The 26,974-nt window shown below is 33.5% G+C and overlaps 2 protein-coding genes across 3 annotated transcripts; one reads left to right on the top strand and one right to left on the bottom strand.

The window, feature by feature from the left end:
- The first annotated feature begins 9,317 nt into the window (after positions 1-9,317).
- On the top strand, positions 9,318-9,698 carry LOC104595095 (auxin-induced protein 6B-like). The gene has a single exon (XM_010255680.2). It carries the CDS (start codon positions 9,318-9,320, stop codon positions 9,696-9,698), a length of 381 nt encoding a protein of 126 aa, XP_010253982.1.
- Positions 9,699-13,049: 3,351 nt separating this feature from the next.
- On the bottom strand, positions 13,050-17,191 carry LOC104595094 (thylakoid lumenal 15.0 kDa protein 2, chloroplastic-like). 2 transcript variants are annotated; one of them, XM_010255677.3, is made up of 6 exons: positions 16,711-17,191; positions 15,777-15,880; positions 13,876-13,969; positions 13,691-13,759; positions 13,500-13,609; positions 13,050-13,389 (listed from the first exon to the last, which is right to left on the bottom strand). In XM_010255677.3, the coding sequence occupies exons 1-6, from the start codon at positions 16,916-16,918 to the stop codon at positions 13,297-13,299; spliced, it is 678 nt and encodes a 225-aa protein (XP_010253979.1). In that variant the 5' UTR covers positions 16,919-17,191; the 3' UTR covers positions 13,050-13,296. The 2 variants fall into 2 exon arrangements, with proteins under 2 accessions (XP_010253979.1, XP_010253980.1); XM_010255678.3 differs by having other exon boundaries at positions 13,876-13,966; positions 16,711-17,185.
- Between the last annotated feature and the right edge of the window lie 9,783 nt (positions 17,192-26,974).

Genomic DNA, 26,974 nt, shown 5'->3' with positions numbered 1-26,974 from the left:
GTAGTGAAGACCTAGGATCAAATTAATCCTGCTGCCAACAGAAAAGAAAAAATAAATAAATGATGGTCCAGCAACCCCATACATGAGAAATTAAAAAATTTTGGCTGACTGTTCAAAGTTCGACAGCACAGGCTGCCAACAGGTTCTCCCCCTGTGGCATGTCACTATGTCAGTCCACCCCCACGATGAGTTCACTTTCTAAAATATGGTGTTAGCACAAGGCTAAAACCGGCTTTTCATGTATTGGTGTGGCCTCATCCATATCCCTGAATGTCACTTCAGCTAATTAAGAATATATTGGGTCACAACATTACATCAAAGGCTTTGATTTGTCCAAACAGAAGCGATTTGTCCAATAATGCATCCAAATTTGATATTATCATAGTTGTGGGTAAATGAATATATTTTTAGCCAAAAAGACAAATAAAAGACTCTGTGTGTCGATCAATACGGGGGAAGCCCGTATTGATTTGTCCAAACAGACTCCTCATAAACACCCCGAACTGTTTGTTACAAAAAACCAAAGTTTCCCCTCCCCTTTACAAGGAACATGTGAAGTAACGTGTCATGCCGGGGAAGTCTTGTTGACAACTCAGGCTGTCAAATTTAGACAGCCAAATTTCTTGGCTACAAAGTAATCCCATATAGGAAAAACAGCCAAATAGCCAAACAGCCAAAGTTTTCTCTCCCTTATATATTGTATGCTTCAAGGATGCATTTGGTTGCATGTGAAATGAAAAAAAAAAAAGAGAGAGAGAGAAAGAAAAAAAAACTTATTTATTTGTGCTTCAAAAATTATAAACAAAAATAAAATAAATCATATTCATAATTTTCTCAGCATTTCACTTTACTCTCGGAGAAAATCATAATATTGAGAAAGTTAGGACAAGTTTTTTTTTTAATGGAGATTGGTCCTCTTGATTCATCTTGTAATGTTCATATATATTTCTCAACCATGCCTTGCTTGTTTCCCAAAGATTTTAGTCAAGAACTTGTGCAAAAATTTTGATCTTTTGATGTGTCCACCTTTTTCTAGAGTAGAGAAATCTAAGAGTTGCATAAATTCTCTTGATTTCCAAGTTGGGTACTGAAACATCAAGAAAATTAGAAATATGATTCAATTTCTTGTTGAATGAAATCATTTTTTTTTTATCTTCAATTTATATATTCATCCAAATATAGCCATGAATTTGGAGGATCAATTCATCATCATCATCACCTAAGGCTTGCCCCAAATTATATGGGATCGGTTACAAGAATATCTTGTTTTGTCATTCCATTCTATTCATTATTGTATCCATCGTTAAATCATGAACACAAAAATCATTTGTTATTATTTCCACCCAAATTCTCTTGGGCCTGTCTGCAACTCTTCTAGTTCGTAACAAATCACTTCTTCTAATCACATGATTATGAAAATATCTTAAAACTAATTGTTTATAAATAAATAAAAAATGAACACCACTAGTGGTTTAAACGTGGATATTGAAGGATAAGCATCTAATGTTAGATTTAACAGCATAAAATCTAAAAGAATTAAAGGTATTTAGTTCTGGATACCCCCTTCTCCTTGAACACAAATAGCATGAGAAAAATGACTAATAAAGGCATCTGACGTAAAAGCATTTGATGATGGTGGGGTACATGCAATGACCCCAAATCACGCTATTAGTCTTATCATTAATTAGCTATATAAATCCAAATTAAAGAAACAAAACTTTGACACTTCAAAGATGGCAAAGAACATTATTACAAATAAGAGAGTGACAAGAGAGGAGGCAGCTGATTCTCAGGCTTATTATGTATAATTTTCATGGGGCCCTCTCACCTTTTATTTGGTACTTTGTCGTTTCTACTTAAAACATTTTGGGTTAATCATCAATGCAAATGCAAATGCAAATTGGATATTTTTTGTTACACCATATGCTTACTTTCATCCAGACTGATGATAATATGCATGTTTCAAGTATAAACATCTTCAAACTTGTATTGATCGGAATCAAAAGAAAAGGCAACGGTACCGAATTGATGAACAACCTTAATTTGTCTGTGAAAAAATTTCTAGTTTTGAACTAGTGGCTCTTTCACTACCTAAGGTTTGGCACTCAATGACTGAATCATTGTGATGAAGGCATGAGAGATAGCTTGTAGCATGTTAGGGCCACAAGAGGTTCATTATTGGATTGATTTACCTTTCTAATCCTAAGTTGTTTAGTCTGTTGAATAAGGCAGAAGAGGCGAATTTGATTCAAACAAAAAGGGTGTACTTGGGATTCCTTGTCCACCTGGATTATACTTTTAACTTTGTGTTGCGCTAAGACTGTGAAATCACAGCTTTTGATGTATGTGTGTGGTGTGCCCTTACCTTCACCTTGAAGTCACTTCATCCAATCATAGTTAAGGGTGTCAATGGACCAGTTTTGGATTGGACCCCGTCCAGCCCAAAATCAATTTAGACGGATTCGATGGACTAACAAGATATATTGGATTCGACTAATCCGATCCAAAATATTTATTAGATTGGATTGGACCTAGTCTATTCGTAATAAATTTATATTGGATTAGGTTGGATTAAGCCAATATCTGATCCATTGATATAAGATAAGAACATATGTGTCAATGGATCAAATTTGATTTGAAACCGATCTAAATCAAAATGAATTTGAACAGATTGAACAGTCCAGACATTGAATTGGACCAATCCAAATTGATCCAAAACATTCATTAGATTAGATTGGACCTGATCCATGTAAACACACTAATGTTTTAAACCAAACACACTGGATGCATGCAATGCTTTAATTTTACTTTCAAACACTGGTGTGTGTTTATCGAGGGGACGTCTCTGGATTATGCAATTAATGACCACGGTTGCACAGGAAATCTAATTGCAAACAGAAGGCACTAACTAGCCTATGAAAGAAAAGCTGGCCGGTCATGATGAGGAAATAACTTTTAATTGCTCTTTTAAAAACTAGGTACTTGGGTACACCTGCTCATTTTTGTTAAAACTTCTGAATGTTGCATTTTTAACCCCTATTTAGGAATAATTATTTATTCAAATAAGTACTTATTTTAAGTGGTGGAATGATACAATAAGTAGAAAATAAGTACTTATTTATATATAGTTTTAAAATAAGTTTTTATTTTTAAAATAATCACTTAAAAATTAATAAGCCAGAATTGGGTGACTTTTTTTAAGTGGGAAGACTGTACCCAATGTTTTGTTCATTTTCCAGGGATTACCCCATCAAAGAAGATTTCTATTCACTTCTTTCTTCTCTAGTGAAGACCCAAACTAGCAGCGACGATCGAGAATCCTTCCATAGAACCATTGCCACCGCCTTCTCTCTTCTTCTTCTTCTTCTTCTTCTTCCATCATAACTAAGTCTTTCCCAAACCATCACTACCTCTCTCTTTCTGTTGTTTATTTATTTATTTATTTCTCTCTCTCCTTTCTTTCTTTCTCTCATTCCCTCCTCTCTTCCACACTCCACTTCTGCAGTGAATATGGAAACAAACTCAATTATGGGATAAGTAGTTATTTATTTATAATTTGTCTTTGTGTTTATACAATATATGGATATGTTAAGTTAGGGCTAGAATTGTTATTTCTGCAAATATATGTACATATGAGATAGGTGATTCACCAAACGCTAGCTGCAACACAATTAACTATTAGTACATATTTGTGCTGTAGTGTTTGGTGAATTGTTTATCCTATAAGTATTTATCTTTATGAAACTGACAATTATACCTGTAACTTAACATAGGCATATATTTGATATTTATGAATATTATATTGACACACTGATAAAAACGGTTCAAAACTCAATATCATAATAGACATCACCAACTGACTAGGGTCAATTGCGTGTTGGATCTGAAAAACCAAAGCAAAATAGAGCATTAGAATCAAAAAATCAAGGGAAGATAGAAAGAGATTGGACAAATAATGAAAATGGAACAAACAAAATGAAAAAAAAATGGAGCTAAACAGTAGGGTTTCATGAACCTGATGATGAGATTCCACATTAATAGTTGCCACCACTGCAAGTTAATGTTGGATGGAGAGAAAACAATAGAGTTTTATCGGCTTTTTGAAGATGGGGGCAGTCCCTGAAAAATAAACAGAAATATAGGGGACAGTCTTGTCCCAAAATAAGTGTTTATTGGATAAACACTTAAATTAAACCAGCACCAAACTCTGACTTATTGTGAATTTATTTGCCAAATATGAATAAATATTTATTTTTCACTTATTAGGTGGTCTTAATACTTAAAATAAGTACTTATTTAAGTGTTCTCAAACAGGAACTTAACAGGCATCCACCTTAAAAAAGAGAAAATACCTAGTTTACAAGAGGATAAATAAGGAGCCAAGTAAATTGGGTGATGAAAGCCATGGATAGGGTTTGAGTAAACTTATAGGCAACTTTATCCTTGCGTCATTGGCTGGTTAGCTATTCAACCAAGACAGTGCCAGACAGACCAAACAAGCATATATCTTGCATTACGTCGGTGATGAGAGGGACCTCACTGATCATTCATGACCCATTTGCTGATCACTTATCAAGCGTACAAGTTTGGTTTCCAGTACGTACAAGTAGAAATAAGTACGTTTGCTTGGTAAATTTACCTAACCTGTAGCTTATAGAAGGAAATAAATGAAGAGGAGTTTAAATTAATGATCAGGTTGGTGTTTACCAAGATCATTTCAGGTAATCCACCAAGCTGCCAGTAACTAGTTGTAGTTTCATCCAGTGAGTGATGGGGCTTACTGTTTCTCTTTCTCACCCATGGTTCATGAATATTGCATATTGATGGTGAGAGCAGAGAGTTTGACATTAAAATCGATCAAGATGCCAAAAGTAGCAGATCTCTACATATGCTTAACAATCTTTTGATGGTTAAAACTTAAAAAGACAAGTATATCTATCAACGATGTAAACAAGTCAATAGCCCAGACAAGTTCTGCCCAACTCTTTGCAGGCTTGATTCATACTCATATATATAGCTAATTAAAAGGTGTATTTGGTTCGTAGTGGAAAATGGAATGGAAATCCTATAATCAGAATGGGAATGATCTATTCCTATAGTCTGTTTTTCAGATAAAAATGGGAATGGGAATTGGAATTAACAAGAATGGGTTTTCGTTCTCAATGGAGGGGCAAGGAAAGACCATTCCTTCAAATGGGGGAATGAGATTCCGATTCCAATCAACCAAAGTGGAATCAGAATAGCCCATTCTGATTCTGATTCCAGACCCCTATTCGCGTGAACCAAATGGGGCCTAATTTCTCAGACTTAACTCTTCTTCTGTACATAATATTTTGATATTAGGATCATTAATTGAAGTTCATATTTACAGGTCACTAAGGGCAGTTCAGTGCAAGATGTATGCAGCCTTGCTCTGCATATACAAAGAGGATGTTTCCAAGATTTGAACCCTAGTCACCTAGGTCACAATAAAACAGCCCCAGTATTACACCAAGGCTCATTCATCTAGAGGCCCAATAATTAATATGTATTCATTAGAAGTGGAGACGAACTGAACCTTTCACAAGCTATTGGAGTTTATGAGCTTTTGAATTGAGCCAAATTCAAGCTGAATTTTCTAGCTCGAATCGAATTCAAACCAAGTTTGAATAACTAAATATTTGGCTCAGCTCGAATTCACCTCTAATATTCATCCAGATAAGTAAAAACTTGAGAGAGAGAGAGACATTTCGCTTGGCTCGTATTAGCTGAGCAAGCTAGCTTTCTCATTTACAGTCATGCATCGTGCGGGAAGAAAGGCACAGATGTTGTCAATAGTCATGTTAGGTTAGGCATTTAATTTCTTTGTTTTTTTTATAAGTTAGTTCAGGTTAGGCAAACACCGTGTTTTGTAGACCCAGTCCACTCTAATACAAACAACAGAAATGACTCATCAAGAGATTACGGTAAAAGGCATAGATGTTGTACCACATATAGATATAGATATAGATATATCTGCATATAATGACCCCAAAAAGCATGGTTTTTAAAGATGAACCAGTGATCGAACCGATTAGGGGTCCGGTTATCAGTTCGAACGGTCCGATTGTTCAACTTGAACGATCGGCCCATTCTGACAAAAAATAAAAAATTAAAAAAATTAGAAAACAATTAAAACCGTTCGAACGATTTGAATGATTAACCGGCCGATTCAGTGGTTTGCTGACCAAAATCAACAGTTTTGAAGAAAAACAGAATTCCCAGTTTTTTCAGTCCAGTCCAACTCGATTTTGAAAACCATGCCAGGGCCACCCCACAAGCTACACTCATATATCTCTCTGGTCCCTATCCATGCTCCAATATATAACATGTCATCACCAAGAGCACCCTGATCAATCATTCAATTCTGAGCTTCAGAACAGCTCCAGAAATCAGTTTGAGATGGGCAAGATTAATATTCCTAGGGAGAAAAGGAAGCATGGCCATGATGCTAATTAGGCATCTCAAGGAAAAGCTACATAGAGGCCTCACACTTGCAGCTAGAAGCATGGGGAGCGATAACAACATGGAGTTCAATGAAGTAGAGAGAGTTTCCACAACTCTGGCATCGGATGTGAAGGAAGGACACTTGGCAGTTTTCGCGGTTAAGGGTGGCGAGCACGAGAGGTTCATCGTCGGTCGAACTGGGTCATCTCACTAATCCCGACTTGTTGTTGTTGTTGAGGGATGCTGAAGAATTCGGTTTAAAGCAACAAGGAACTCTTCTCATCCCCTGTCGACCCCAAGATCTTCAGAGGGTTCTAGGAGGCGGCACTAAGCACAGCAATATCACTGCTGCTTGCACCGATGATGTGTGGACTACTACTACTGCTTCCAAGATGCCCCTGATGATCGACTGCTTCTAATTATAACTCTAAAACCACAATTATACTGTAAGAATGTTCAATGCATCAAACATTGAGAAAGTGACAAGTCTATAAGCGATTGTAATTTATACATGTCTAACGCTTATAATTCTCTTTATCTATCTAATAGCATCTCTCCAATTGATTTCTCTTGGAGATAAGCTGTGTATAGAAGTTACATGTATGTGTGTAATTGAACAATACAAGAATGAACAAGGGAGAAAATTTCTAAGAAACTATACTCTGTTTGTTTCTTCCTGACCCCTCTACGTACCGGAAAGCTAAGCTCGACCCACATATTGCTTGGTTCTGAAGATCTCTACAAACAAATTATACACAAATACAAGCTTTAGTTGGTTGTAGCATGTTATGTGATGCCATCACTTTACATGTTTTAATTGATTGGCTTTCAAAAAAAAAATTGCAGAATTTGTGTTCCACTTGGAATGGCTCAATGCATCTTATTTATTGCAAATTACTGTTAATTAAATAATACTAATCTAGAAATATTATTTTCTTTTAAGTCATTTTTTATTTGAGACTTGAGAATGAATTAATGGGTTAATTTCTTTCCCCTTGTTAGTGCTAAGAAAAACATGAAAGGATGAACAATTCTGCCAGGTAATATTTAGGCTGACAACATGATTATTGATTAACATTAACCCTTCTTAAGTGGAAAGGCATTCTGCAGCTGGTTGTTTTCAAGACTTGTAAATTTCAAAGATTTATCAATAGATTGTCTCACTCCCACAGAGCTGGATTTGATATTTTATCTATGCTATCGGCACTGTTAGATCCATCGTGCAAGCCAACTACGTACCAGTATTAACTACACAAGTGCATATTGGTATCCCAATTTCAAAATGTGCTATTGCAATACCTTAATTACTGAAAACGATTCATTAATCACAAGGGCCATTAACAGTAGAAGAAACAAGAAAAAGAATATGGCAAAATTGTTCTCCGATTACTACCTCCAGCGACGGTCTTCTCTAGATATGAGAATGTAAAGAGATGAGCAGAAGCAACATCCATAGAGACTTTGTATAGGAGATAAGGAAAATAGTTAGGATAAAGTGACTTCAATATGGTTAATGGGTTGAAAATGGAATAAATTAGAAAATTAAATGACACCCAAAAGTCATTTTTCTCCTTTTACATGACTAAACTGATAAATTTTGGGAATTCAGTTATTATAATGGCACATTTTGAAATTTGGGTACTAAAATGAAACTAACGCCAAAGTATAAGATACTTATCTACAATTTATCCTTCTTGCATATTAAATTGAAAACACGCACAGAATAATCAGTTTTCCAGGCTTAATTTGGCCGCTGGGCTGTTAACATTTTATTGGGCCGTCCAAAGAAACCCAAATTTTAACTACAAGTCTACAAAACACAACCATGGTAAGGCTAGCTAATAGCTAAGCTGTTCAGTCTCCACAGATCTGAGGATTGATTATAGTATAGGAGCCAAACTTGCAGAAAGATTTGTACTATCGTCTGCCCATTTGTAATGCAACCGTATTGATCGAGAAGGACGTTACCTTATGTATGGCACACTAGCTCACTACATAACATTAATTAGTATGTTGGAGTTGGATTGCTCATCTCGCCTGCCAAACAAGAAAAATATCAGTCCGGATCTCTTACACATCAGTACTGCAATAACAATAAATTGATAAGGGATGGTTCCTCACTCATCACTGCATGAATGGATGATGAGAACTTCTCGACTTAACAATATCTGGAGAGAGAGAGAGAGAGATGGATAAGCAGGCTGACTGTGTGGCCCAGCCCATCTGAGACTTGACGGGGCTTCCAGAGGATTCAGTCCAGGCCCCGACATGACCGTCTGTTGCCACCCCATATATCTTTGGGCTTGTCATTGTCTTACTTCCCTCATGGATAGCATGCATTATACCCTGATTGCTGAGACAGATTACCTATAACCCACTGCAGGATAAGGGATGGACTTTCCAAAGTTAAGGACTTACAGTTTACCATGCATGAATGAGGGATCAGAAAGGGCGGAACAAATGGACCCTTTTATAGCCTTTAACTACGGCTCTACATCGATCCTAAGGTTTCTGGGTCATTTAGATCTCTTTTATGCCAAGGACATTTCACCACCACCCGGCTGCAATATGGATATGGATCCAGAGAAGAAAAGATGTGGAAGGATAGGCCGAACCTGAACCTTCATATATTGCAGAGCGCAATGACCCCACCACAAATTAAAGACCCAGAAAAATGACTAATCAAAGCCTGGCCTGATCAGTGCAGCACATGCAACGTTAACGACGACCCCACACGTATTGCTTTCTTATCACCTTCATATTAATTACTATATAAGAAGAATTCACACTTCTATTGATAATCAAAGAATGAAGCAATCATAAGCGTTATTAGAAATCACTTTTCTTCTGAGATGGGCAAGCACAGTAAGAGAGGGAGTGAGAAGAAAGGAGGGATGGAGATGGTCAAGCTTATGCTGCAAAAGCTGCAAAAGGGCTTCTCACCATCTGCTAGGAGATTCGAATGCAACAACTACAGATCAGAGTTTGATGAAGAAGAAGTCAGAGACACTACAATGCTGCCAGTGCCAGCAGATGTGAAGGAAGGTCATTTTGCAGTTTTTGCTGTCAAGGGTGCGGAGCAGAAAAGATTCATCATTGAATTGAGTTACCTGACTAACCCTGAATTCTTGAGCTTGTTAACTCTGGCAGAAGAAGAATTCGGGTTCAAACAACAGGGAGCCCTTGTTGTCCCTTGTCGGCCGGATGATCTCGACAGGATTCTAGGATTCTAGGAGGGAGGACAACGGAGAGAACTGCTACCAACGCTACTACTGTCTATTGATCTGTGGGGCTGCTTTTAAGACCCCATTGATCGAATGTAGCTAAGAGCAGTTACGTAGTATATGGATGTTTAAGGCATTGTTGATTCATGATTGAGAACTGCACCCAGGCCAGCATCTCCATTTCCATTGTCGCGGAACTAGTATAAGTTTATAATTCTTTGTTCTTTTACAAATTTATTTGTAAAGCAATAAATTACAATAAGAAACAAGATTCATCATCATCTTAAGTCTTGTCCGGCCCCAACTATATAGAATCGGCTACATATATGAATCCTGTTTCTTCATTTCATTGTGTTCTGTTCAATGCCTTATCCATCGTCAAATTATGAGCACTTAAATCCAATGGGCGATCATCTAGATAGTCCATGTGTTTAATCCCTCCTTTTCTCTTTTCTTTTTGGATGAAATGTATGATAATGTTCTATGAATTCAGTCCCCTTCCCTCGTCTGTTCAGGCCTATACCAGTACCACACTTTAATTCCCTAATCTAAAAACTGTAAGCATAAAAAAAATGATAATAAAAGTCTTATTTTGGACCGGGGGGAGTGTGACCCTTTGGAACCTAAAGTCTTATATTGCCTCGTGCAAAATTCCTGGGTATTTGGCCTTCTATTTTCCTTTTTTTTTTTCTCCTTTTGGGGGGGGGGGGGGGCGTCATTAAATTTTACATGTTACAAACATTACAAACAGGGTAGGCTGTAATCGGATTCATCTGCATCGTCATTCACATCTGATTATCATATCAGATTTCAGATGGGATTCGGGACTCGGATTTTAATCGAATCAAATAGGATTAAAACCACATCCATTATGATTAGTAATCGAATGCAAGTTCTAACATTCAAACATAGAATAATCGGATTTGGGGTCAGAATCGGATATCACACCTTCAGAGTTTATTAACAGCCTACTACAAGGCAGGGTGCACGTAACGTGAAGTTCAGTGAACTTTACCACAAAGAACCTAGAGTTACACAGGTTTGATCTCACTTCCATGTACAGAGGGACGTTAACTGACCATCTCATCGGGATGGTTATATAAAGCGTTTGTTGATGATAATAAGTGCACTCTAAGTAATTCCATTGGCAGTTTTCCATCCACTCAAAAGTTCTTATCTGTGTTTGACATCATAGGAAATACGATTTTTTATCTTTTTTATTTCCAGATAGAACAAAGAGAAGTGGCAGATTAAATTTATTTGGTAAACTTGGGAGTGTTCTTATCCATATAGGTAGGCAAATTTAAGGGCATATTCGCTTTTAAACAAGTGTGGATCCCACAGCATACCAACTTTTTCTAGGGTACATCTTCCAGGTGTGGGGGAAAATACTAAAACACCAATTGACAAAATTACTCCTTGTAAGAAAACAATATATGGGTAAAAATGATAAACTAATTTATTGGGTAAATTTCATGATTAAAAGAACACCGGTAAATGTATTTACCTTGGAATGTATTGCCTTAGAGATAATGAGCTTTTTCTTTTATGGTAATTTACAAGGAGATAGAGAGTTTTTACTGCCTTTTTTTGGTTCAAAATGCTCAAGTGCCAAATTGTTAACTGCTTAATGACAATTGGGGTGGAGAGAGAGAGAGAGAGAGAAAGAGCAATCAAGGGTATGAAAAGGGGTGTTTCATCAAAAACTGAAAAACCAAATTGAAAAATCCAATTAACCAACCTGATCAATTTGGTTTTTTTGAAAAACAGAAGCACCAATTTAGTTTTTGATTAACATAGAAAAAAAACAGTGGTTAACCAAACTGATATGTATTATATTGATAATTATCTATTTATAGTATATATATTATAAACAAACAAACAAGCAAACAAAAAAGGCTTGAAACATTGAGCCCAACTATATATTTTTCTATCTTCATTTCATTGTGGAAAAAAGCTCCAACCCCTTAATCTAAAAATAATGCCATCGATTAGTTCGTTTTTTCTTTCGCATGTTTTTTTCTTTTTTGATTTTTTTAGTACTAACTACCTTGTTAGGAGTAATAACATATTTCATATAGGCAGACTCTAGATATGACACAGATGGCTCCTTATAGCTATAGGGGCTTTGCAGTTTATTTATTTTTTTTTTTTTTTATTTACATACCCTGTTACCCCAAATTCAAAACATTGTCGGGAAGACAAATGATCACAAGCATGCAGTTTATTAAAAAAAGGAAAAAAATACAAGTATTAAATATCTTTAATCCTTCATCTCTTTTTAAGAAAAGCCAGTCAGATTTCTTTTCCCTTCCTTTTATTGACAATGAAATATTGCATCCAATAAGATACTCCATTACTGCTATTAGTCTTGTTGCAAATAGAAACTGTTTAAAAGAGAATAATGCAAAATATCTTGAGAACTATTTTGCACAGTAAAGTAGTTACAATTTGAAACAATACATGAAAACCGATGACAACCTACTTTGAGAATGAGCATACAAACAAATAGAATAATAGATTTGAAGTAAAAAAGCACCTTTTAATTACTTTGTTAACAGTAATACCTCTGAAATTTTAATTTATTGGTTATTATCGACAAAAAATAAGTTTTGCTGGTTGACATAATTTGTGGCAACCTAGAGGATATTGGTTTTCCAAAGATAATAGAAATGCTTTCTGAAATCTTATTATAACAGGTTATTTATTACCAGGAAATAAAATTAAAGGGGAGAGATAAGAGGGCTTGTCTCTCTCCCACTTTCTCTTGTACACTTTCTTTTAAATTCAATGAAGTTAACAGTTATTCATCAAAAAATAAATAAAATTAACATTTTTAAAATCCAGGGTGCATAAACTCTCTTGCAACAAAAAGGAGAGGTAATAGCAGAAGTCCTTGAATTCTCAAGGAAACAGAAAACCTTTTTGATAAAGGGGGAAAGAAGATAACTGCTCTGGAATCAAAAGTCCTTGAGCCATCTCAACTCTGTACCATGCTCATGAACCAATCGATTTAATTGTCAACCCAACTGGATGTTTACCCATCCAAGAAAGAAGTTCTAACTTTTAAATTATCTTTCACCATTTTAAGTTTCAAATCTCAATTGAGTGATTCAATCTTGATCAAACAATTGACCAGTCCAAAGGAACCAGCAAGTCAATCTAATCAGATTTTTATTAACCAGTCACAAGAAGAAAACTTACTGGACTCATGAACGCCTAGACTTTGAAACTATTATAATGTCTTCTACGAAACTGATTGGACAGAATTGATGATATAGACATTTCAATTAGTCCACATGCCTGTCAATCTTAAAGCATTGACAGGATAGTGAAATTCAGTAATCTCAACAGCCTAACTTTATGTCAAAAATACAATTTTCTTTTCTCAAACATACTAAGTTACATAACCTTACAGTTTCAGAAGGAAGAAAGTGAAATCATCATCAAATATAGAAAATATATCATCTCATTTTACAATCTATAATACATAATAATACAAGCCAAAAGAACCTCGCTATCATATAAAACTATTTTCAGAAAAAATGTACAAGATTGGTCACAGTAGCCATTCTGGAATAGAATTCATTTTACTACTGTGGTTCTACTACTTTACCTCTGAACAGTTACTTGGGCCCACAGGCTCTCTCAAGCAATTTGATATTGCCATGACAGCGGCTTCAATAGATGCATCTTCCCCCTGTTTCAATCTCTGGATAATGTGATGTTGCATCTTGATAAAAAAACGTAGAAGAAATCATTGGCCCTAATGACAAAAAATATTTCATAACAGCATGAGCAAAAGTTCACCTTCTCTTTCCAATAAAACATGTTCCCATATTTCCCTGCCAGACGGCTCCAGAAGCTACGTGGTATGTCTAAATCAACTGAAGCCCCAACATTGAAATTCAATATATTGCCTGATCACAAATACATTATATATGAACCATACATGGAATAAGGCTTAACCTAAAAATGGAAATGTATTTCAACTCATTTACCAAAGGTGGGGTCAGCAACAAAGACAATTGTTCTATCATCCACTTGCCAAAAATCTCTAATTGCTAACCCTGTAAAAGAATGAGAATCTCATGAAATATTCACATGTAGAAGAAACAGACCAGGCAAATGCATGCACAAATTATGTAAGATCATATCATATGATGCTTCAATCCTCAACTCTTACCTGGTGTGTCAGGGTAATTTTGTGCCAAAATTCTCAGCTTGAATCCTGTATCTCTTTCAAGATCAGCTATCTCCTGTGTAAGCCTTTTCTCCTGCTAGTGATCCAACCAGCATCAGCACATTTCCCTCATCCATTCCTATTACACTATAATAAAATCTTATTGCATTTACTGTTAGAACCAATATTTTAAGACACAACCCGGAGGCTGAACCATTTTTCCTCCAGGTGGATGGGTCATTGGTTCAACAGTTGTGGTCAACAGGTTAACCAGTCACGACAGTAAAAAGTTCCAAAATAAAATGAAATAACACATTCAAAATGGGTCTTTGACCAAGTCAAAAGTTTTTTATGATGTGGCATGCTAGATATTGACCTGTATGGAAGCTTGAAACTGTGGCAGGTCACCAGTAAAACACTGGTGAGAATAGATATATGTTCCTTTCAGATATTACATGACAATTGATGAGCATAAATTCTGAATCAAAAGTTATCACAGATCATACCCAACTGATCAAAGTGCATTCGCAGATGAAATTTTAAGGAACTGGGAACTTTGTGCAGAATGAGTTGTGGTCAAACATATGCAAGGTTTTAAGATTTTTTGGACAGTTTGAATAGAAGAATCAGAAATTTTTTGAAGGTCTAGAAGTCTTTGTACTGTAACAAGTAATTTCTTAAAGGTTTGGACTTTGGTGGTGGATGCTTTTAGTGATCGTTTTCTTTTTTTTTTTTTTTTTTTTTGATCAGCAGTGCTTTTAGTGATCTTAATAATAGAAACTATAGCAAACAGCATCAAGTCTTGGTTGTATAAGGTGCTAAACACATTTTTTCGTTAGAATTTAGAAAGAATGGCATCCTTGTTTTTTGGTAATAAAACGATTCATTAAGAACGAAGCAGAAGAAACACAACAAAACACAGAGACAACCAACAATGACACACCACAACACAGACCATAGGAAAGAAAAGACCCTATTAACCACGAAACAGAAGAAACACAACAAAACACAGAGACAACCAACAAGGACACACCATAACACAGACCAAAGGAAAGAAAAGACCCTATTAACCTACACCCAATGCACGATCCACAGAATATAAAACTGACCTCTACAAACAAGACAGAAAAACAAAGGCATCTGTGGCAGATATAAAATTGCCATATGAAACTTCTTTGCTTCAGATTGCCATGATCTTGAAGGATAAACACATATTAATCTGTAAAAGTAGACTGAGTTCAATAATTTCATTAAAACGTAACAGATTAGAAGGACAGTATGCTGAACCCAAATAGTTGCGACTTTTAGGTATCACAGTTTGCTAATATGAGGTTTATGGTATTGCAGTTTGATTGTGTAGAGACTGCCACAAAACCTGGAAAATAGTGGACTTTTATGTATATTTCCCCAATTTCTAGCAGAACATAGTTTCCATTTGGGGAGATGAGCTACTAAAATTATTTCTACTGATCTTGGGAAGTGTGGAAAACCAGTTTCCTTTCCACTCCCAAAATACTTTGATCACTTATTCAGTTTGAAATCAAAAGATTCTATCATATTCGGATATAAATTGATAACCAAACACCATTATTTTTCACTTTGTAAATAAACAGAAAAATAATCCTAATAGAGGCTATTTTTGCATTTTGACTTTATTTGTTTATGTGATGGTAAAATCATTTTAAGTTTTTTCTTATATAAAACATAGGACTTCCTTTTATAATATTTATACAAATCTTTGCATCACAATTCAAGTTTCTCTAGAAAAAAAAAAAAAGAGACTTCATGATACTCAAAGACTAATGCCTCAAGGCACCTCATGCATATGAAGAAGGTCTTAGTGTCTACTCCGCCTTTTAGGGCATTGCTTCCCTGTAATCCATTGCCATTGATGTCTACCATACCTGGCCAGCAGACAGGAATCCAGCCACATCTATAACAGGGCTAAACTCTTTAGGAAGCAATTCTGGCTTGTTAACCCCGACTTTCGCCTCCACACTTCCAACTCCTACAAAGTTTTGTTTGCTTTCTTTTAAATCTCCAGTCTGGATCAAGAAAAAAAGAAATCTCCAACATATCGAACAACTTGAAGGAAATTAAGTCCCAATAAAGAAAATGTTAATTCCTATTGGCAATTTGAAGGAATAACAGAATAGGCTTCAAAAAAAAAAAAAGAATAGAGTAAAATGTAAAATGTGACAAGAACCTACTCTTAACACTGAACATTCCGATGCTTGTGTGAAGAAAAGTCATGGAAGAATATGAAATAGCATCCCCTCAACAGCACAAGGGACAAAGAAAGGGAATATGATTTTAGAGTCTTTGAAAAACAGAGATCGAAATTCCCACCAATAAAAGAGATAGTCCATGGGTATTATTCCGACAAATGGTGCACACAGCAATTGAAGCAATCCTGACAAGCCAGTATGGTGACATAACAAACTTCCGTTAACAATGAAAGAAATGGTCACACATCTTCAACGAAATGTCCCATCAAAATCCAACACAAGATTAATATTATGAAAGAGGAAGGAGACCAAACCACAAGGTCCACAACCCCTTCATCAGTGAAATGCAAATTCCGGCATCGATTGAACTTATATTACATCAAGAAATGCACCGCATTAATTAAGTTCGGAAATTCATTTAAGTTCAATGAGAAGAAGGATAGCTGCAGATTCCAGAGCAATGACGCGCTTAAATGTTCGAGTTAAGAAAGACCCTCTTTCTAAAAAATAAAAAAGAAACCAGATAAACCCGATCAAAAGGGACGAAAACCAAACAAAACCGAAAGTGGTCAACCCTAAGTCCTAACCAATCTCTAACGGAAACACTTACCAGTGAGCGACAAGGCTAGTGCAAGAGCACCTGAGAGCGCGAAATTTAGAGATTTGGAATGAAAATCAGCAACCCATTTCTTTAAAGCAGGTGCATTTGTCGGCGAAGAGAGAGAAGACGAAATCGTCATCGGTCTTGCAACCAGAGCTAGCGAGGAGGCTCTAGTTTGAAGAAGAGGGAGGGATGAAGGAAAGAGGGCAAACGCCATCTCATCAACTTCCAGTTCCAGTACCGCGACACCCGATGGAGAATAGGAAATGCGGATTTACGCCTGCGGATGAATTTTTCGATTTTCTAAGGCTTGTTCGTATTCCATACGGTTCCACAGCAAAACAGTTAAAGATCAGTCATCGCAGCCACACATGAGATGTTTCGAATGCACGGAAGTAGTGTGTTGTGAGTAGATGTAGGTAGAATTCTTATGGACTGGAGATCCGTAGCGTGTGTGTTTAAAAACCGAACCGATGACCGATCTCGGCCTGGTTTTCTTTTCAGGTGGCGGCAGGTCACTAATTGGACCATTCCGTTAGTAAGACTAAGACCAAGACCCTTTACAATGGGGTCAATTATAATTACGGAATTACCCCCTCAGGTAGCCCAACCCCCAACAAGGCACCTGAACTTTCACTCTGCAATAAATACTCCTTTTATTAAAGTTTCGTCAATTATTCATTTTTTAAATTCTGAAATTACTCTTTTATTATTGATTTGAATTATTTATGCTTTGACTAATTTTTTTAAATATTATATTGAAGTTTTCTCGATTGCTCTAATGGATTTTTGTAGATTTTTGGATAAATTTAATATTCAAATGAAATGATAGAGGTTTTTTTATGATAGAAATAAAGACAACATGATGAAATAAAACAAAAATTTAAAGAAACTTGTATGTAAGTGAAATAATTCTTGTTATTTTAGCTGGTTTCATTTGGGAAAAATAGAGGTATATTTGAGTCAACTACGGTTTATGGGAAAAGGGCAAGAAAAAGAAAATTAAGGAATGTTTAGGTGGATATTTGGTAATTCAATGCATTCCGTCATCTAATTTAACAGTCAAGAAATATTTGTGATAAAAGGTAAAGTTCAAGGGGTCTTTGTCGTAAATGAAAGTTCAGGGGGCAATTGTCACTAACCCCATAGTAGAGGGTTCCTTGTCACAAATGAAATTTCAAGGGGTAATTTGTCATTGACCCCATAGTATAAAGGGGTCTTTGTAATTTACCTTTTTTTACCAAATCTATTGACAAACAAGGGTGTCCACTATATGGTCTAGACCACAAAACTACACCGAACTAACTCGTAATTGGCAGTTTGGTCTAATTTGGCCTTAAAATGGTTTGATTTGGTCTAAGAATTCCTCAAACTGTAATTTTTTTCTTTGGTTTGGTTTTTTAAATTTTAGAAACCAAACAAAATCGTAAACCGAATTAAACCAAATTATTAATAATATAATTAGTAATGTATATAATATATATAATACATATGTGTATTCATTTAACATTTCATACATTATTATTGTTTTGTTTCAATTTTTAACTTGCAATTTTATGCCCAAGGTGTTTATGTTTGAGAAAGTGCGATTGTAATTTATATAAAAGCAATATTGAAAATTCTTAACATTTCAATTCGATATCTGAATTATATTTGTTATTTATGTAGGTATGTATACATGTAATTTGGGCTTTCTAGTTGGGTTAAGCCCAATAAAATGTCCCAAAAAGTATTAGAAACCGGACCAAACTGTACTATTATGGTTTGATCTAATTTGGTTCCTATACTAAAATGGTTTGGTTTGGTTTGAGAATTTCTCAAATTCTAATTAGAGGTGTAAATTGGGTCGTGCCGTCCGCAGCCTGTCATGACTCGACCTGGCACGATGGTCCGATTCGTGCTGGGCCTGGGGTTCTAGGTCCACGGGCCGACATGGCATGGTGTCATACCGCCTATGGCCCATGTGCCGGCATGACCCAATGTACAGCACGGCTCGTGGACCTGTAGCTATATAGGGGGGGTTTTATAGAAATACCCCCCAACAACTATAAACAGCTATATAGGGGGTATTTATGTATTTTGGTTTTGGGAGGGGGGAGAAAGAATGACACAAATGCCCCCCAAGAACTATATAACAGATAGCTTGGGGGGCATTTTGGGTAAAGTGATAAGTAATTTACAATGACCAAAATACCCCTCCCAACAACTAGTTTTTAAGGTATTTTGGGCAATTGAATTATTTTCAATTCCTATAAATAGCCCTATCATCCACCATTCTCATCACACCAATTCAACAATTCCTATAAATAGCCCTATCCTCCACCATTTTCAATTCCTACAATGATCAAAGTCAAGAATAATAGGAGAAAATCATGAAGTCAATATTTTTTGTATACTCAATAGTTGTATAGCATTTTTTTTTCAAATTATTGTAAATTTTGTTTTAATTTATTTGATATTTTTTAAAAAACATAATTTTTTATTTTTAATTTGTAACTATATTGTAATTTTATGTTTTATTAATTTATTCCAATTTTCATATTTCATTCATCCAACAATTGCATGCTTTGTATCATTCAAATTTAAATGAAATAAAATTCTTATTTTGCTTCCAATTTGTTTTTCACTTTGAGTCTTTGTCTTTTTGACTTCTTATTTGGTTAAGTATTTTTTTTTCATTTCTTTGTTAGATTTCTTATTTTTTCAAATAGTCCCCAAAGGAAAGTTAAATATTTTAGTTTTACTTAGCAAAAAAATAAAAAAAAAATCAAAAATGTCAAAAAAACAGTTTGACCTGGTTCGGCCCATACCCAAGACCTGGCCTAGGCCCACACGGGCTTGGGTCGTGGATCATGCCGAGCTGACCCCCTAAATTATCCCTGGGAGAGGCGGCATGGCCCAAAACGACCCGATACAGTCTAGTAGGACCCATTTTACACCTCTAATTATAATTTAGTAGTTTGGTTTGAGATATTCTCCAAACCAAATTGTGAAGACCCCTATCAACAAATAGGTCAATCTTTGTCTCACGGTCATAGTACAAGGGGGTCTTTGTCGCAAAACAAAGTACAGGGGGGTCTTGGTCATAGACCCTATAATACGGGGGGGTCTTTGTAATTTACCCAAAAAAAGTTTAGAGACATAATTTTCACTGCCTTCAAAGTACATGATGGTTTTTATATTTTACCCTCTTTTTCTTATTTCTTTCACTTTATTTTCTTTTCTTAGATAAAGGCAAATTTGCATTATCTAACATTTATGTAAGATAATATGCACATGTCTGCAAATAAGTATTAACTATACATAATAATATAAGGGCATATCAAGGTTTTTAAAACCGATTCGGAGAACGAACTGGTCAGGGGTCTGGTTCCTGGGTTGAACGGTCCAACTATTCAAATCGAACAATTAGCCCGTTCTAAAAAAAATTAAAAAAATTAAAAATTTTAAAAAATGGTCAAAACTATTGAACGGTTCAAACGGTTCAACTGCCTGGGTTAGCAATTTGCTGACCAAATCAACGTTTTTTAGAAAAATCTGATTTTGGGGAAAAACGAAACCGATCACCTGACCGATTCCCAATTTTTTCGATCTAATCCGATCCGGTTTTAAAAAAAAAGTGGGGCATATACTATACACACATGCAAATAATCTAAAGCAAGACAAATATCCACTTTATATAATATAATATAAATGATCAGGGTTTAAACTATAAACCCACCTTACAAAGATCGTCCTCAAAGCTCTTTAGCCTTATAAGCTACCAAACCAGCGGCCATATTACCTTGTCTTTTAACGTGACATAAATCTAACATAACTAATTGAAGTAGCCCCGTGTTAACACTAAGATTCAGCTTAACCTTTTCTGACTATGATACACAATAAGGCTATCCACCATGGTTTTCGAAGTGTTATTAATCCGGATGGTTGGACTGTTTGATCCAAAAATTGTTCAGACAACTGATACCATTTTATCCTGAACCATTTTTTTGCCAAAAACAATAGACTTGGTCAGCAACCTGCTGACCCAGACGCTCAAACCATGGACCCATTCAACTTAGACAATGTTTTTTTGGCTGTTTTTAATTTTTTAAATTGTAACTGGTGAATGACCCCGTACTAAGTACGGGGAAGTTAATTTTATATATATATATATATAAATATTAATGATTTTTATTACCATTTTTTAGTATTGTTTATAAACTACCGTTTTTTAAGACACTCATACAGTCTACGAGTCTACATAAATTGACCCTTATATGTCAAACCCGTAAAATTATACGGGTCATTAAATTCAACTTGCACCATTTATTACTTTAATTTAACCATTATTATTATTATTAATTTATTTTAGTATTTAATTTAAATTTTTGTTATATAGTAATAATATTAAATAAATTTGTAATTATTTAAATATTTACTTAAAATAATTTTTCCAACTGACTATAATTATTATATAATAGATTTGTTAATTCATATTTTGCATTTAAGAATAAACATTAATGATTTGGCTTAACAATTTTAATGACGGTTAATAAATATTGATTCTTATTTAAGGTTTAATTATTGTATTTGGTAATTATTATGGGGCATGCTTTGAATAAACATTAATGATAATTGATGACTGTTATTTCATTTTTTATTATTTACTTAATTAAGTACTTGGTGTTTGTTATTATTATTAATTATTTCTACAAATAATTGATTGCTATTATTATTTACTTAACTCAGTAATTTTCAGCAAGTAATTATTTGATTTAATTTGAATTATTCCATTTTTTAAATATTTATAATAGACATTTAGGGTAGTCTATTTATTTGATTTAAGAGACTTACCATGTTTTATCCAGACAATGACCCCATACTAAGTAAGGGGAAATTACAGTACCATTTAATTTGAAATTTACTATTTAACAATAAAAAATCAATGTCCTATTGAGCAACCCACCTCCAAAAAAGTATCAATAACTTTGAAATCATTAATCTATTTATAAAATAGTAAAATTAGATGGATGTTTACAACAATGTCACCAATACGGCTTAATATTTAGGGACATATGAGTGGATAAAGAGCATTTAAATGATATCCAATCAAAGAGGCAAAGAATGAAGAAAATCATTCAATAAGCTGTTAAGAAAAACAATCCATGCCAAACAACATTTGCAGATGCATCCATACTCTCAAGTAAGAGATGAAAAATATATGACTACAATCAAATCATCATGTATGGATACAATCAACTGATAATATAATCAGGACTCCAAAGCCCATCCAACAAAGGAAACATGAAAGAAAGAAGAATAATGGGACCATCCTAAGTATGGAAGTCACCTCCAAGTTAGGTGACAGTGATTCTTTTGGTCGATCATGATTACGGATTTTAAGTCTAAGCTTCTCACAGTGCATGTAGACTGGCTAGAATTGGGAGATAGAAATAGGAAACGTAGGTTGAAATTATAATTTTGGGTATGTTGATGTGTCAAGTTCAAGTCAATTAGAATACTCATAGTCTTTTACTTTATTCATTTAGTAGCAATTTGAATATTTTTTTGTTCCATGTCTTTATTGCAAAATATAGATTAATAATATGTTATTATTACTATTATTTACTAATAATATATTCTTACTAAATCTGTATTGATTTTGAAATCAGTACTATTAAATTATTATTATTATGAAATAATTAATTTGTTATAATTATTATTTTTAGTTAATTCCTGAAATAATAATTGCTTTTATAATTCTTTTAGTTTAATAATAATGGATAATTGAAAGTTTATAATTTAACTTTAACCAAATAAATATTTATTGAAGAATAATAATAGTATTAATTGTAATTATTTATAATAATAATAATAATAATAATGTAAATAAGTAACACTAATTACATATTTATAACATAATTAATATGAATTGATATAAATATACAATGATTTTATCCTGATTAATAATTAACATTATTAAAATACTTATTAACTATCATTAATTAATTAGCATTCCGACGTAATAATTATCATTGTTATAATTAAGGAATTAATTATCAGTAAGTAATTATAATCAGTAATTAAATTTTATCAGAAATCATTATTATTAGTAATAATTAATTATAATTATTGATAATAATAATAATATATAATTATATTAATTAGTATAAGTATTAATTATAATTATTGATAATAATAATAATATAATTAATTATTTCATATAATTAATTGAATTATAATCTCTGATAGTAATTCTAATATAAATAATTTACATTAAATATTTATTTTTAAAATAATTAATATGAGTTAATATAAATATAAAATGATTATTTTCGAATTATTAATTACCATTATGAAAATATTTATTAATAGAAATATTATCAAAATAAATTATTAGTAATTAGTTAATATCAGTAATTAAGTATTAGCAGTAATTATTATAAGAAATTATTATCAGTAATTAATTATTATCAATGAGTTACTATTATTAGTAATTAATAGCTGAAAATTAATTAAATTTTGCTATTAACTTCTTTTAATAATAATCAGTATTATTAATAGATTAATAATATATTAATAATTATGAAATCAGGAATAATAATAAGTATATTATTATTATTATTATTTTTATTAACTAATAATATATTCTTATTATGTGTGTATTGATTTTAAAATCAGTAATATTAAAATATTATTATTATTATTACTACTACTACTATTATTATTATTATTATTATTTTATTTTTCTTCTTAAGTAATTAATTTGTTATAAATACAATTTTTAGTTAATTCATAAAATAGTATTTGCTTTTATAATTCTTTAAGTTTAACAATTTTGAATAATAGAAAGTTTTATAATTTAACTTTCACTAAATGAAGTATTCATTGGAGAATAATAATAGAATTAATTATAACAATAGTATTAATTATAATTACTTGTAATAATAATAATGTAAACAAGTAAAATTAATTATATATTTATAAAATATTTAATATGAATTAATATTAATATAAAATGATTATATCCCAATTAATAATTAACATTATTAAAATACATATTAATTAACATTCCAAAGTAATAATTATCATCATTAGTATTAGTAATAATTAATTATAATTATTGATAATAATAATATAATAATTATATTAACTAATATAATATTATTAATTATAATTACTTATAATAATATAATTAATTATTTCATATAAGTTTATGAATTATAATTTCTGATGATAATTATAATATAAATAAATAACATTAAATATTTATTTTCAAAATAATTAATATGAGTTAATATAAATATAAAATGATTGTTTCCAAATTATTAATTACCATTTGAAAATATTTATTAATTATCATTAATTAATCATCATTTCGAATTATTAATGATCAATATTGTGAGTAATAAATTATCAGTAATTAGGTATTAGCAGTAATTATTATAAGAAATAATTTTTAGTAATTAATTATTATTAGTAATTAATAGCTGGAGTTAATTAATTAAAAGTAGTTAACAGTAATTATTATTAGTAATTAATAGTTGTAGTTAATTAATTAGAAGTAGTTAACAGTAATTATTATTAGTAATCAATAACTCGAATTAATTAATTAGTTTAATAAGTAACATTAATTAATATCACAGTTTTATTTTTTTTTAGGAAAGGATTGAAAGTGGGAGCTTCCCACCTCTCACAACTCCGCATGGTGGTAGACTCCACTCTCCATGTTAGTGGGCTCTTTTCTTGAACTACCACTAATCAGAATTTGACACATGTCTACTGGGCTCTATTCTTGAACTACTACTAATCAGAATTTGACACGTGTCCATTTTATTTAAATGTTTGAAATGACAGGTGTTTGAATGTAAATGAATCACGTGTTTGACTATAGAAAGCTTTGACCTGAAATCATTACTTTGATATATATCAAACCACTAAGCCAGAAACCGATGGTCAAAACGATTCTCCAATTCTAATGGTTTCTAAAACATTGATATTCATTTATCCACCGCTATATCCACGATTCCTAGCCACAACTCACAGGTAATCCTTTTCAAATACTTTTATTAATCTCAGACTAAATTTCCGCCACCCCTTAATTTTCTTAGCAAAAAAGAACCACCTGCACCCATAAGAAAAACACCCAAATCAAACCTAAATATATAGCCATAAGAATCTCTCCCATATAAAAATATATTTCTAACAAAAGCTAATGGGCTTATAGTCCTTAATCCGGAAGCTTTGCAGTAATTTTATGCAAATAATTGAAAGGCTATTGAGCTTATAGTCCTTAATCCAAAGGATTATAGACTATTAGACTCAACCTTGTATTCCCAAGTAAAGAAACTTACAGTCCTCTAGTTTAATGATTTAACCCATTCAATCCGGACAATTGAACTGATGAGCAATCATCCGAATAAAAAAAAAAATGGTCAACCTCCAATTCAGGTTTTAAAACATTGCAAAAAATAAAAAATAAAAATTACAACCATGCTCGTTTGAAGCTGATCTTGGTTCCCATTTATCTCCATGGTTGGATCCATTAAAAAGTGGGTCCCGAGCTGCACGAGCAGTGGCCCTAGACGGATGGATTCAAGCTGTTGCAGATAACCATTCTTCACCATTGGATCTTGTAACGAAGACCATGCTGAGACTGAGATGGGATCTTGTTCGGGTTATGGTTGAGTTAGCTCTAGACGCTATGTGGTGCCTACATGGCCACCTCATCTTCTCGGCCACATAGTACGATGTCATATCTGTAGCCCACCTTATCTCCTCAGGCATGTCAACATCGCGTCATCTCCGTGGCCTTATTCTACCTTTCTAGCCACAACGACTCCACGTCATGTGGATAAGCACGACCAAGACAAGAGAGTGGATGGGGACAACTTTGTTGGGGATTAAGTCTTATCCTGAATACCTCGGCGGTTAACCTCATTTCGATAACCCCAGAAGCCTCATCCGATCAGGACACGGATCTTCGGCTATAAAAAGATACCTCCCACTCAAGGTAAAGTATTCAACTTCTAACTCTCATATTGTTACTCTGCTTGGACCAACACTACTCTCTGCTTGCTCGGCCTGATCACTTATTGCCTTCTACTGACTTGAGCATTGGAGTACCTACCTAGGGATAACTCCTTGGGCCTCTGAACTTTTCATGGTTTCAGATTTCATTGCGCGGCCATGTCCTTCCACTTCGGCTCCACCCAGTTGACGAAGACTATCTGAGTGTGACATCGGTTCTTGCACTACCTCAGATCGAGCAACATCATATCTATTGTGAATAACAACGTATGAACCAGGGTTAATTACATAGTCAATTTGGATTTAGATGTAGTGTGAAACTAGTATAGGAAACACTAGTATATTTAAATTCTCGATGAAATAGTGAAAGGATGGGGCTCATCAGGGTGTAGGGACAGGCTCATACCATATCAAGACCCAATAATTAAATGACTAAAATAATTTAGGATGTGTTTGATTGCAATGCAAATTTATTTGCATTAGTACAAATGTATGGAAGTGCAAATGTAAAAAATACAAATTCTTGTTTAATTTTGTTTTGGATTTTATTTTATTCTGTTTCATATCTTAATTTACAAACAAAACAAGCTAAAATTTGAAACAAAAATGGGTTACAATTTACACTCAAATCATTTGCACTGCTATGGCGTTATATCAGTACAAATTTATTTGCATTGCAACCAATCACAGCCTTATAATAGCGAAAGGGTTTGATGCTGATAAAAGATATTCTGATTTTAACTTTTATAGCCTGAAAGACATGAAGCCAAATGCAAGTATATATATATATTGACATATTGTACATTAATTAGGAGTACCTTGGAAAGGGTTTGATGCTGATTCTTGATCAGGTTAATAATCTTTAAAATGGGATCCACATCCACATCCAGTAAGAGCATGTTTGGCATCGTTGTCGTTACTCCACAAAATGGTGCCACATCAAAAAAAATTGTGCTCCAAATAACAGTCATTTGTTTGGAATGGTTTTTCTATAGAAAACAGTGTTTCAAGTCACATCTTTGAAATTGGAAAGGCATGGCTTAGAGTAACGTTAAATTTGGCGTTTCTTGGAATTGCAACTCGTTGCTGCCAACAGGGCAGTGATATAGCAGCTATGTGGCATAGATAATGAGTAGCAGTGCAGAAAACGTTTCCTCGAGCATTACACCAAACAGAAAAAATTATTATTACTCCAAGAAACATCTTACCTAACACCAACAACGATTCCAAACAAAAAAAATGCACTGTATTTCCGACCCAC

The sequence above is a fragment of the Nelumbo nucifera genome, chromosome 2 (assembly GCF_055504915.1).
Source record: "Nelumbo nucifera cultivar China Antique chromosome 2, China Antique-T2T, whole genome shotgun sequence".
NCBI classification, from domain to species: domain Eukaryota; kingdom Viridiplantae; phylum Streptophyta; class Magnoliopsida; order Proteales; family Nelumbonaceae; genus Nelumbo; species Nelumbo nucifera.
The sequence above is the reverse complement of the archived record's forward strand: the minus strand, read 5'-3'. Positions and strand labels throughout refer to the sequence as shown.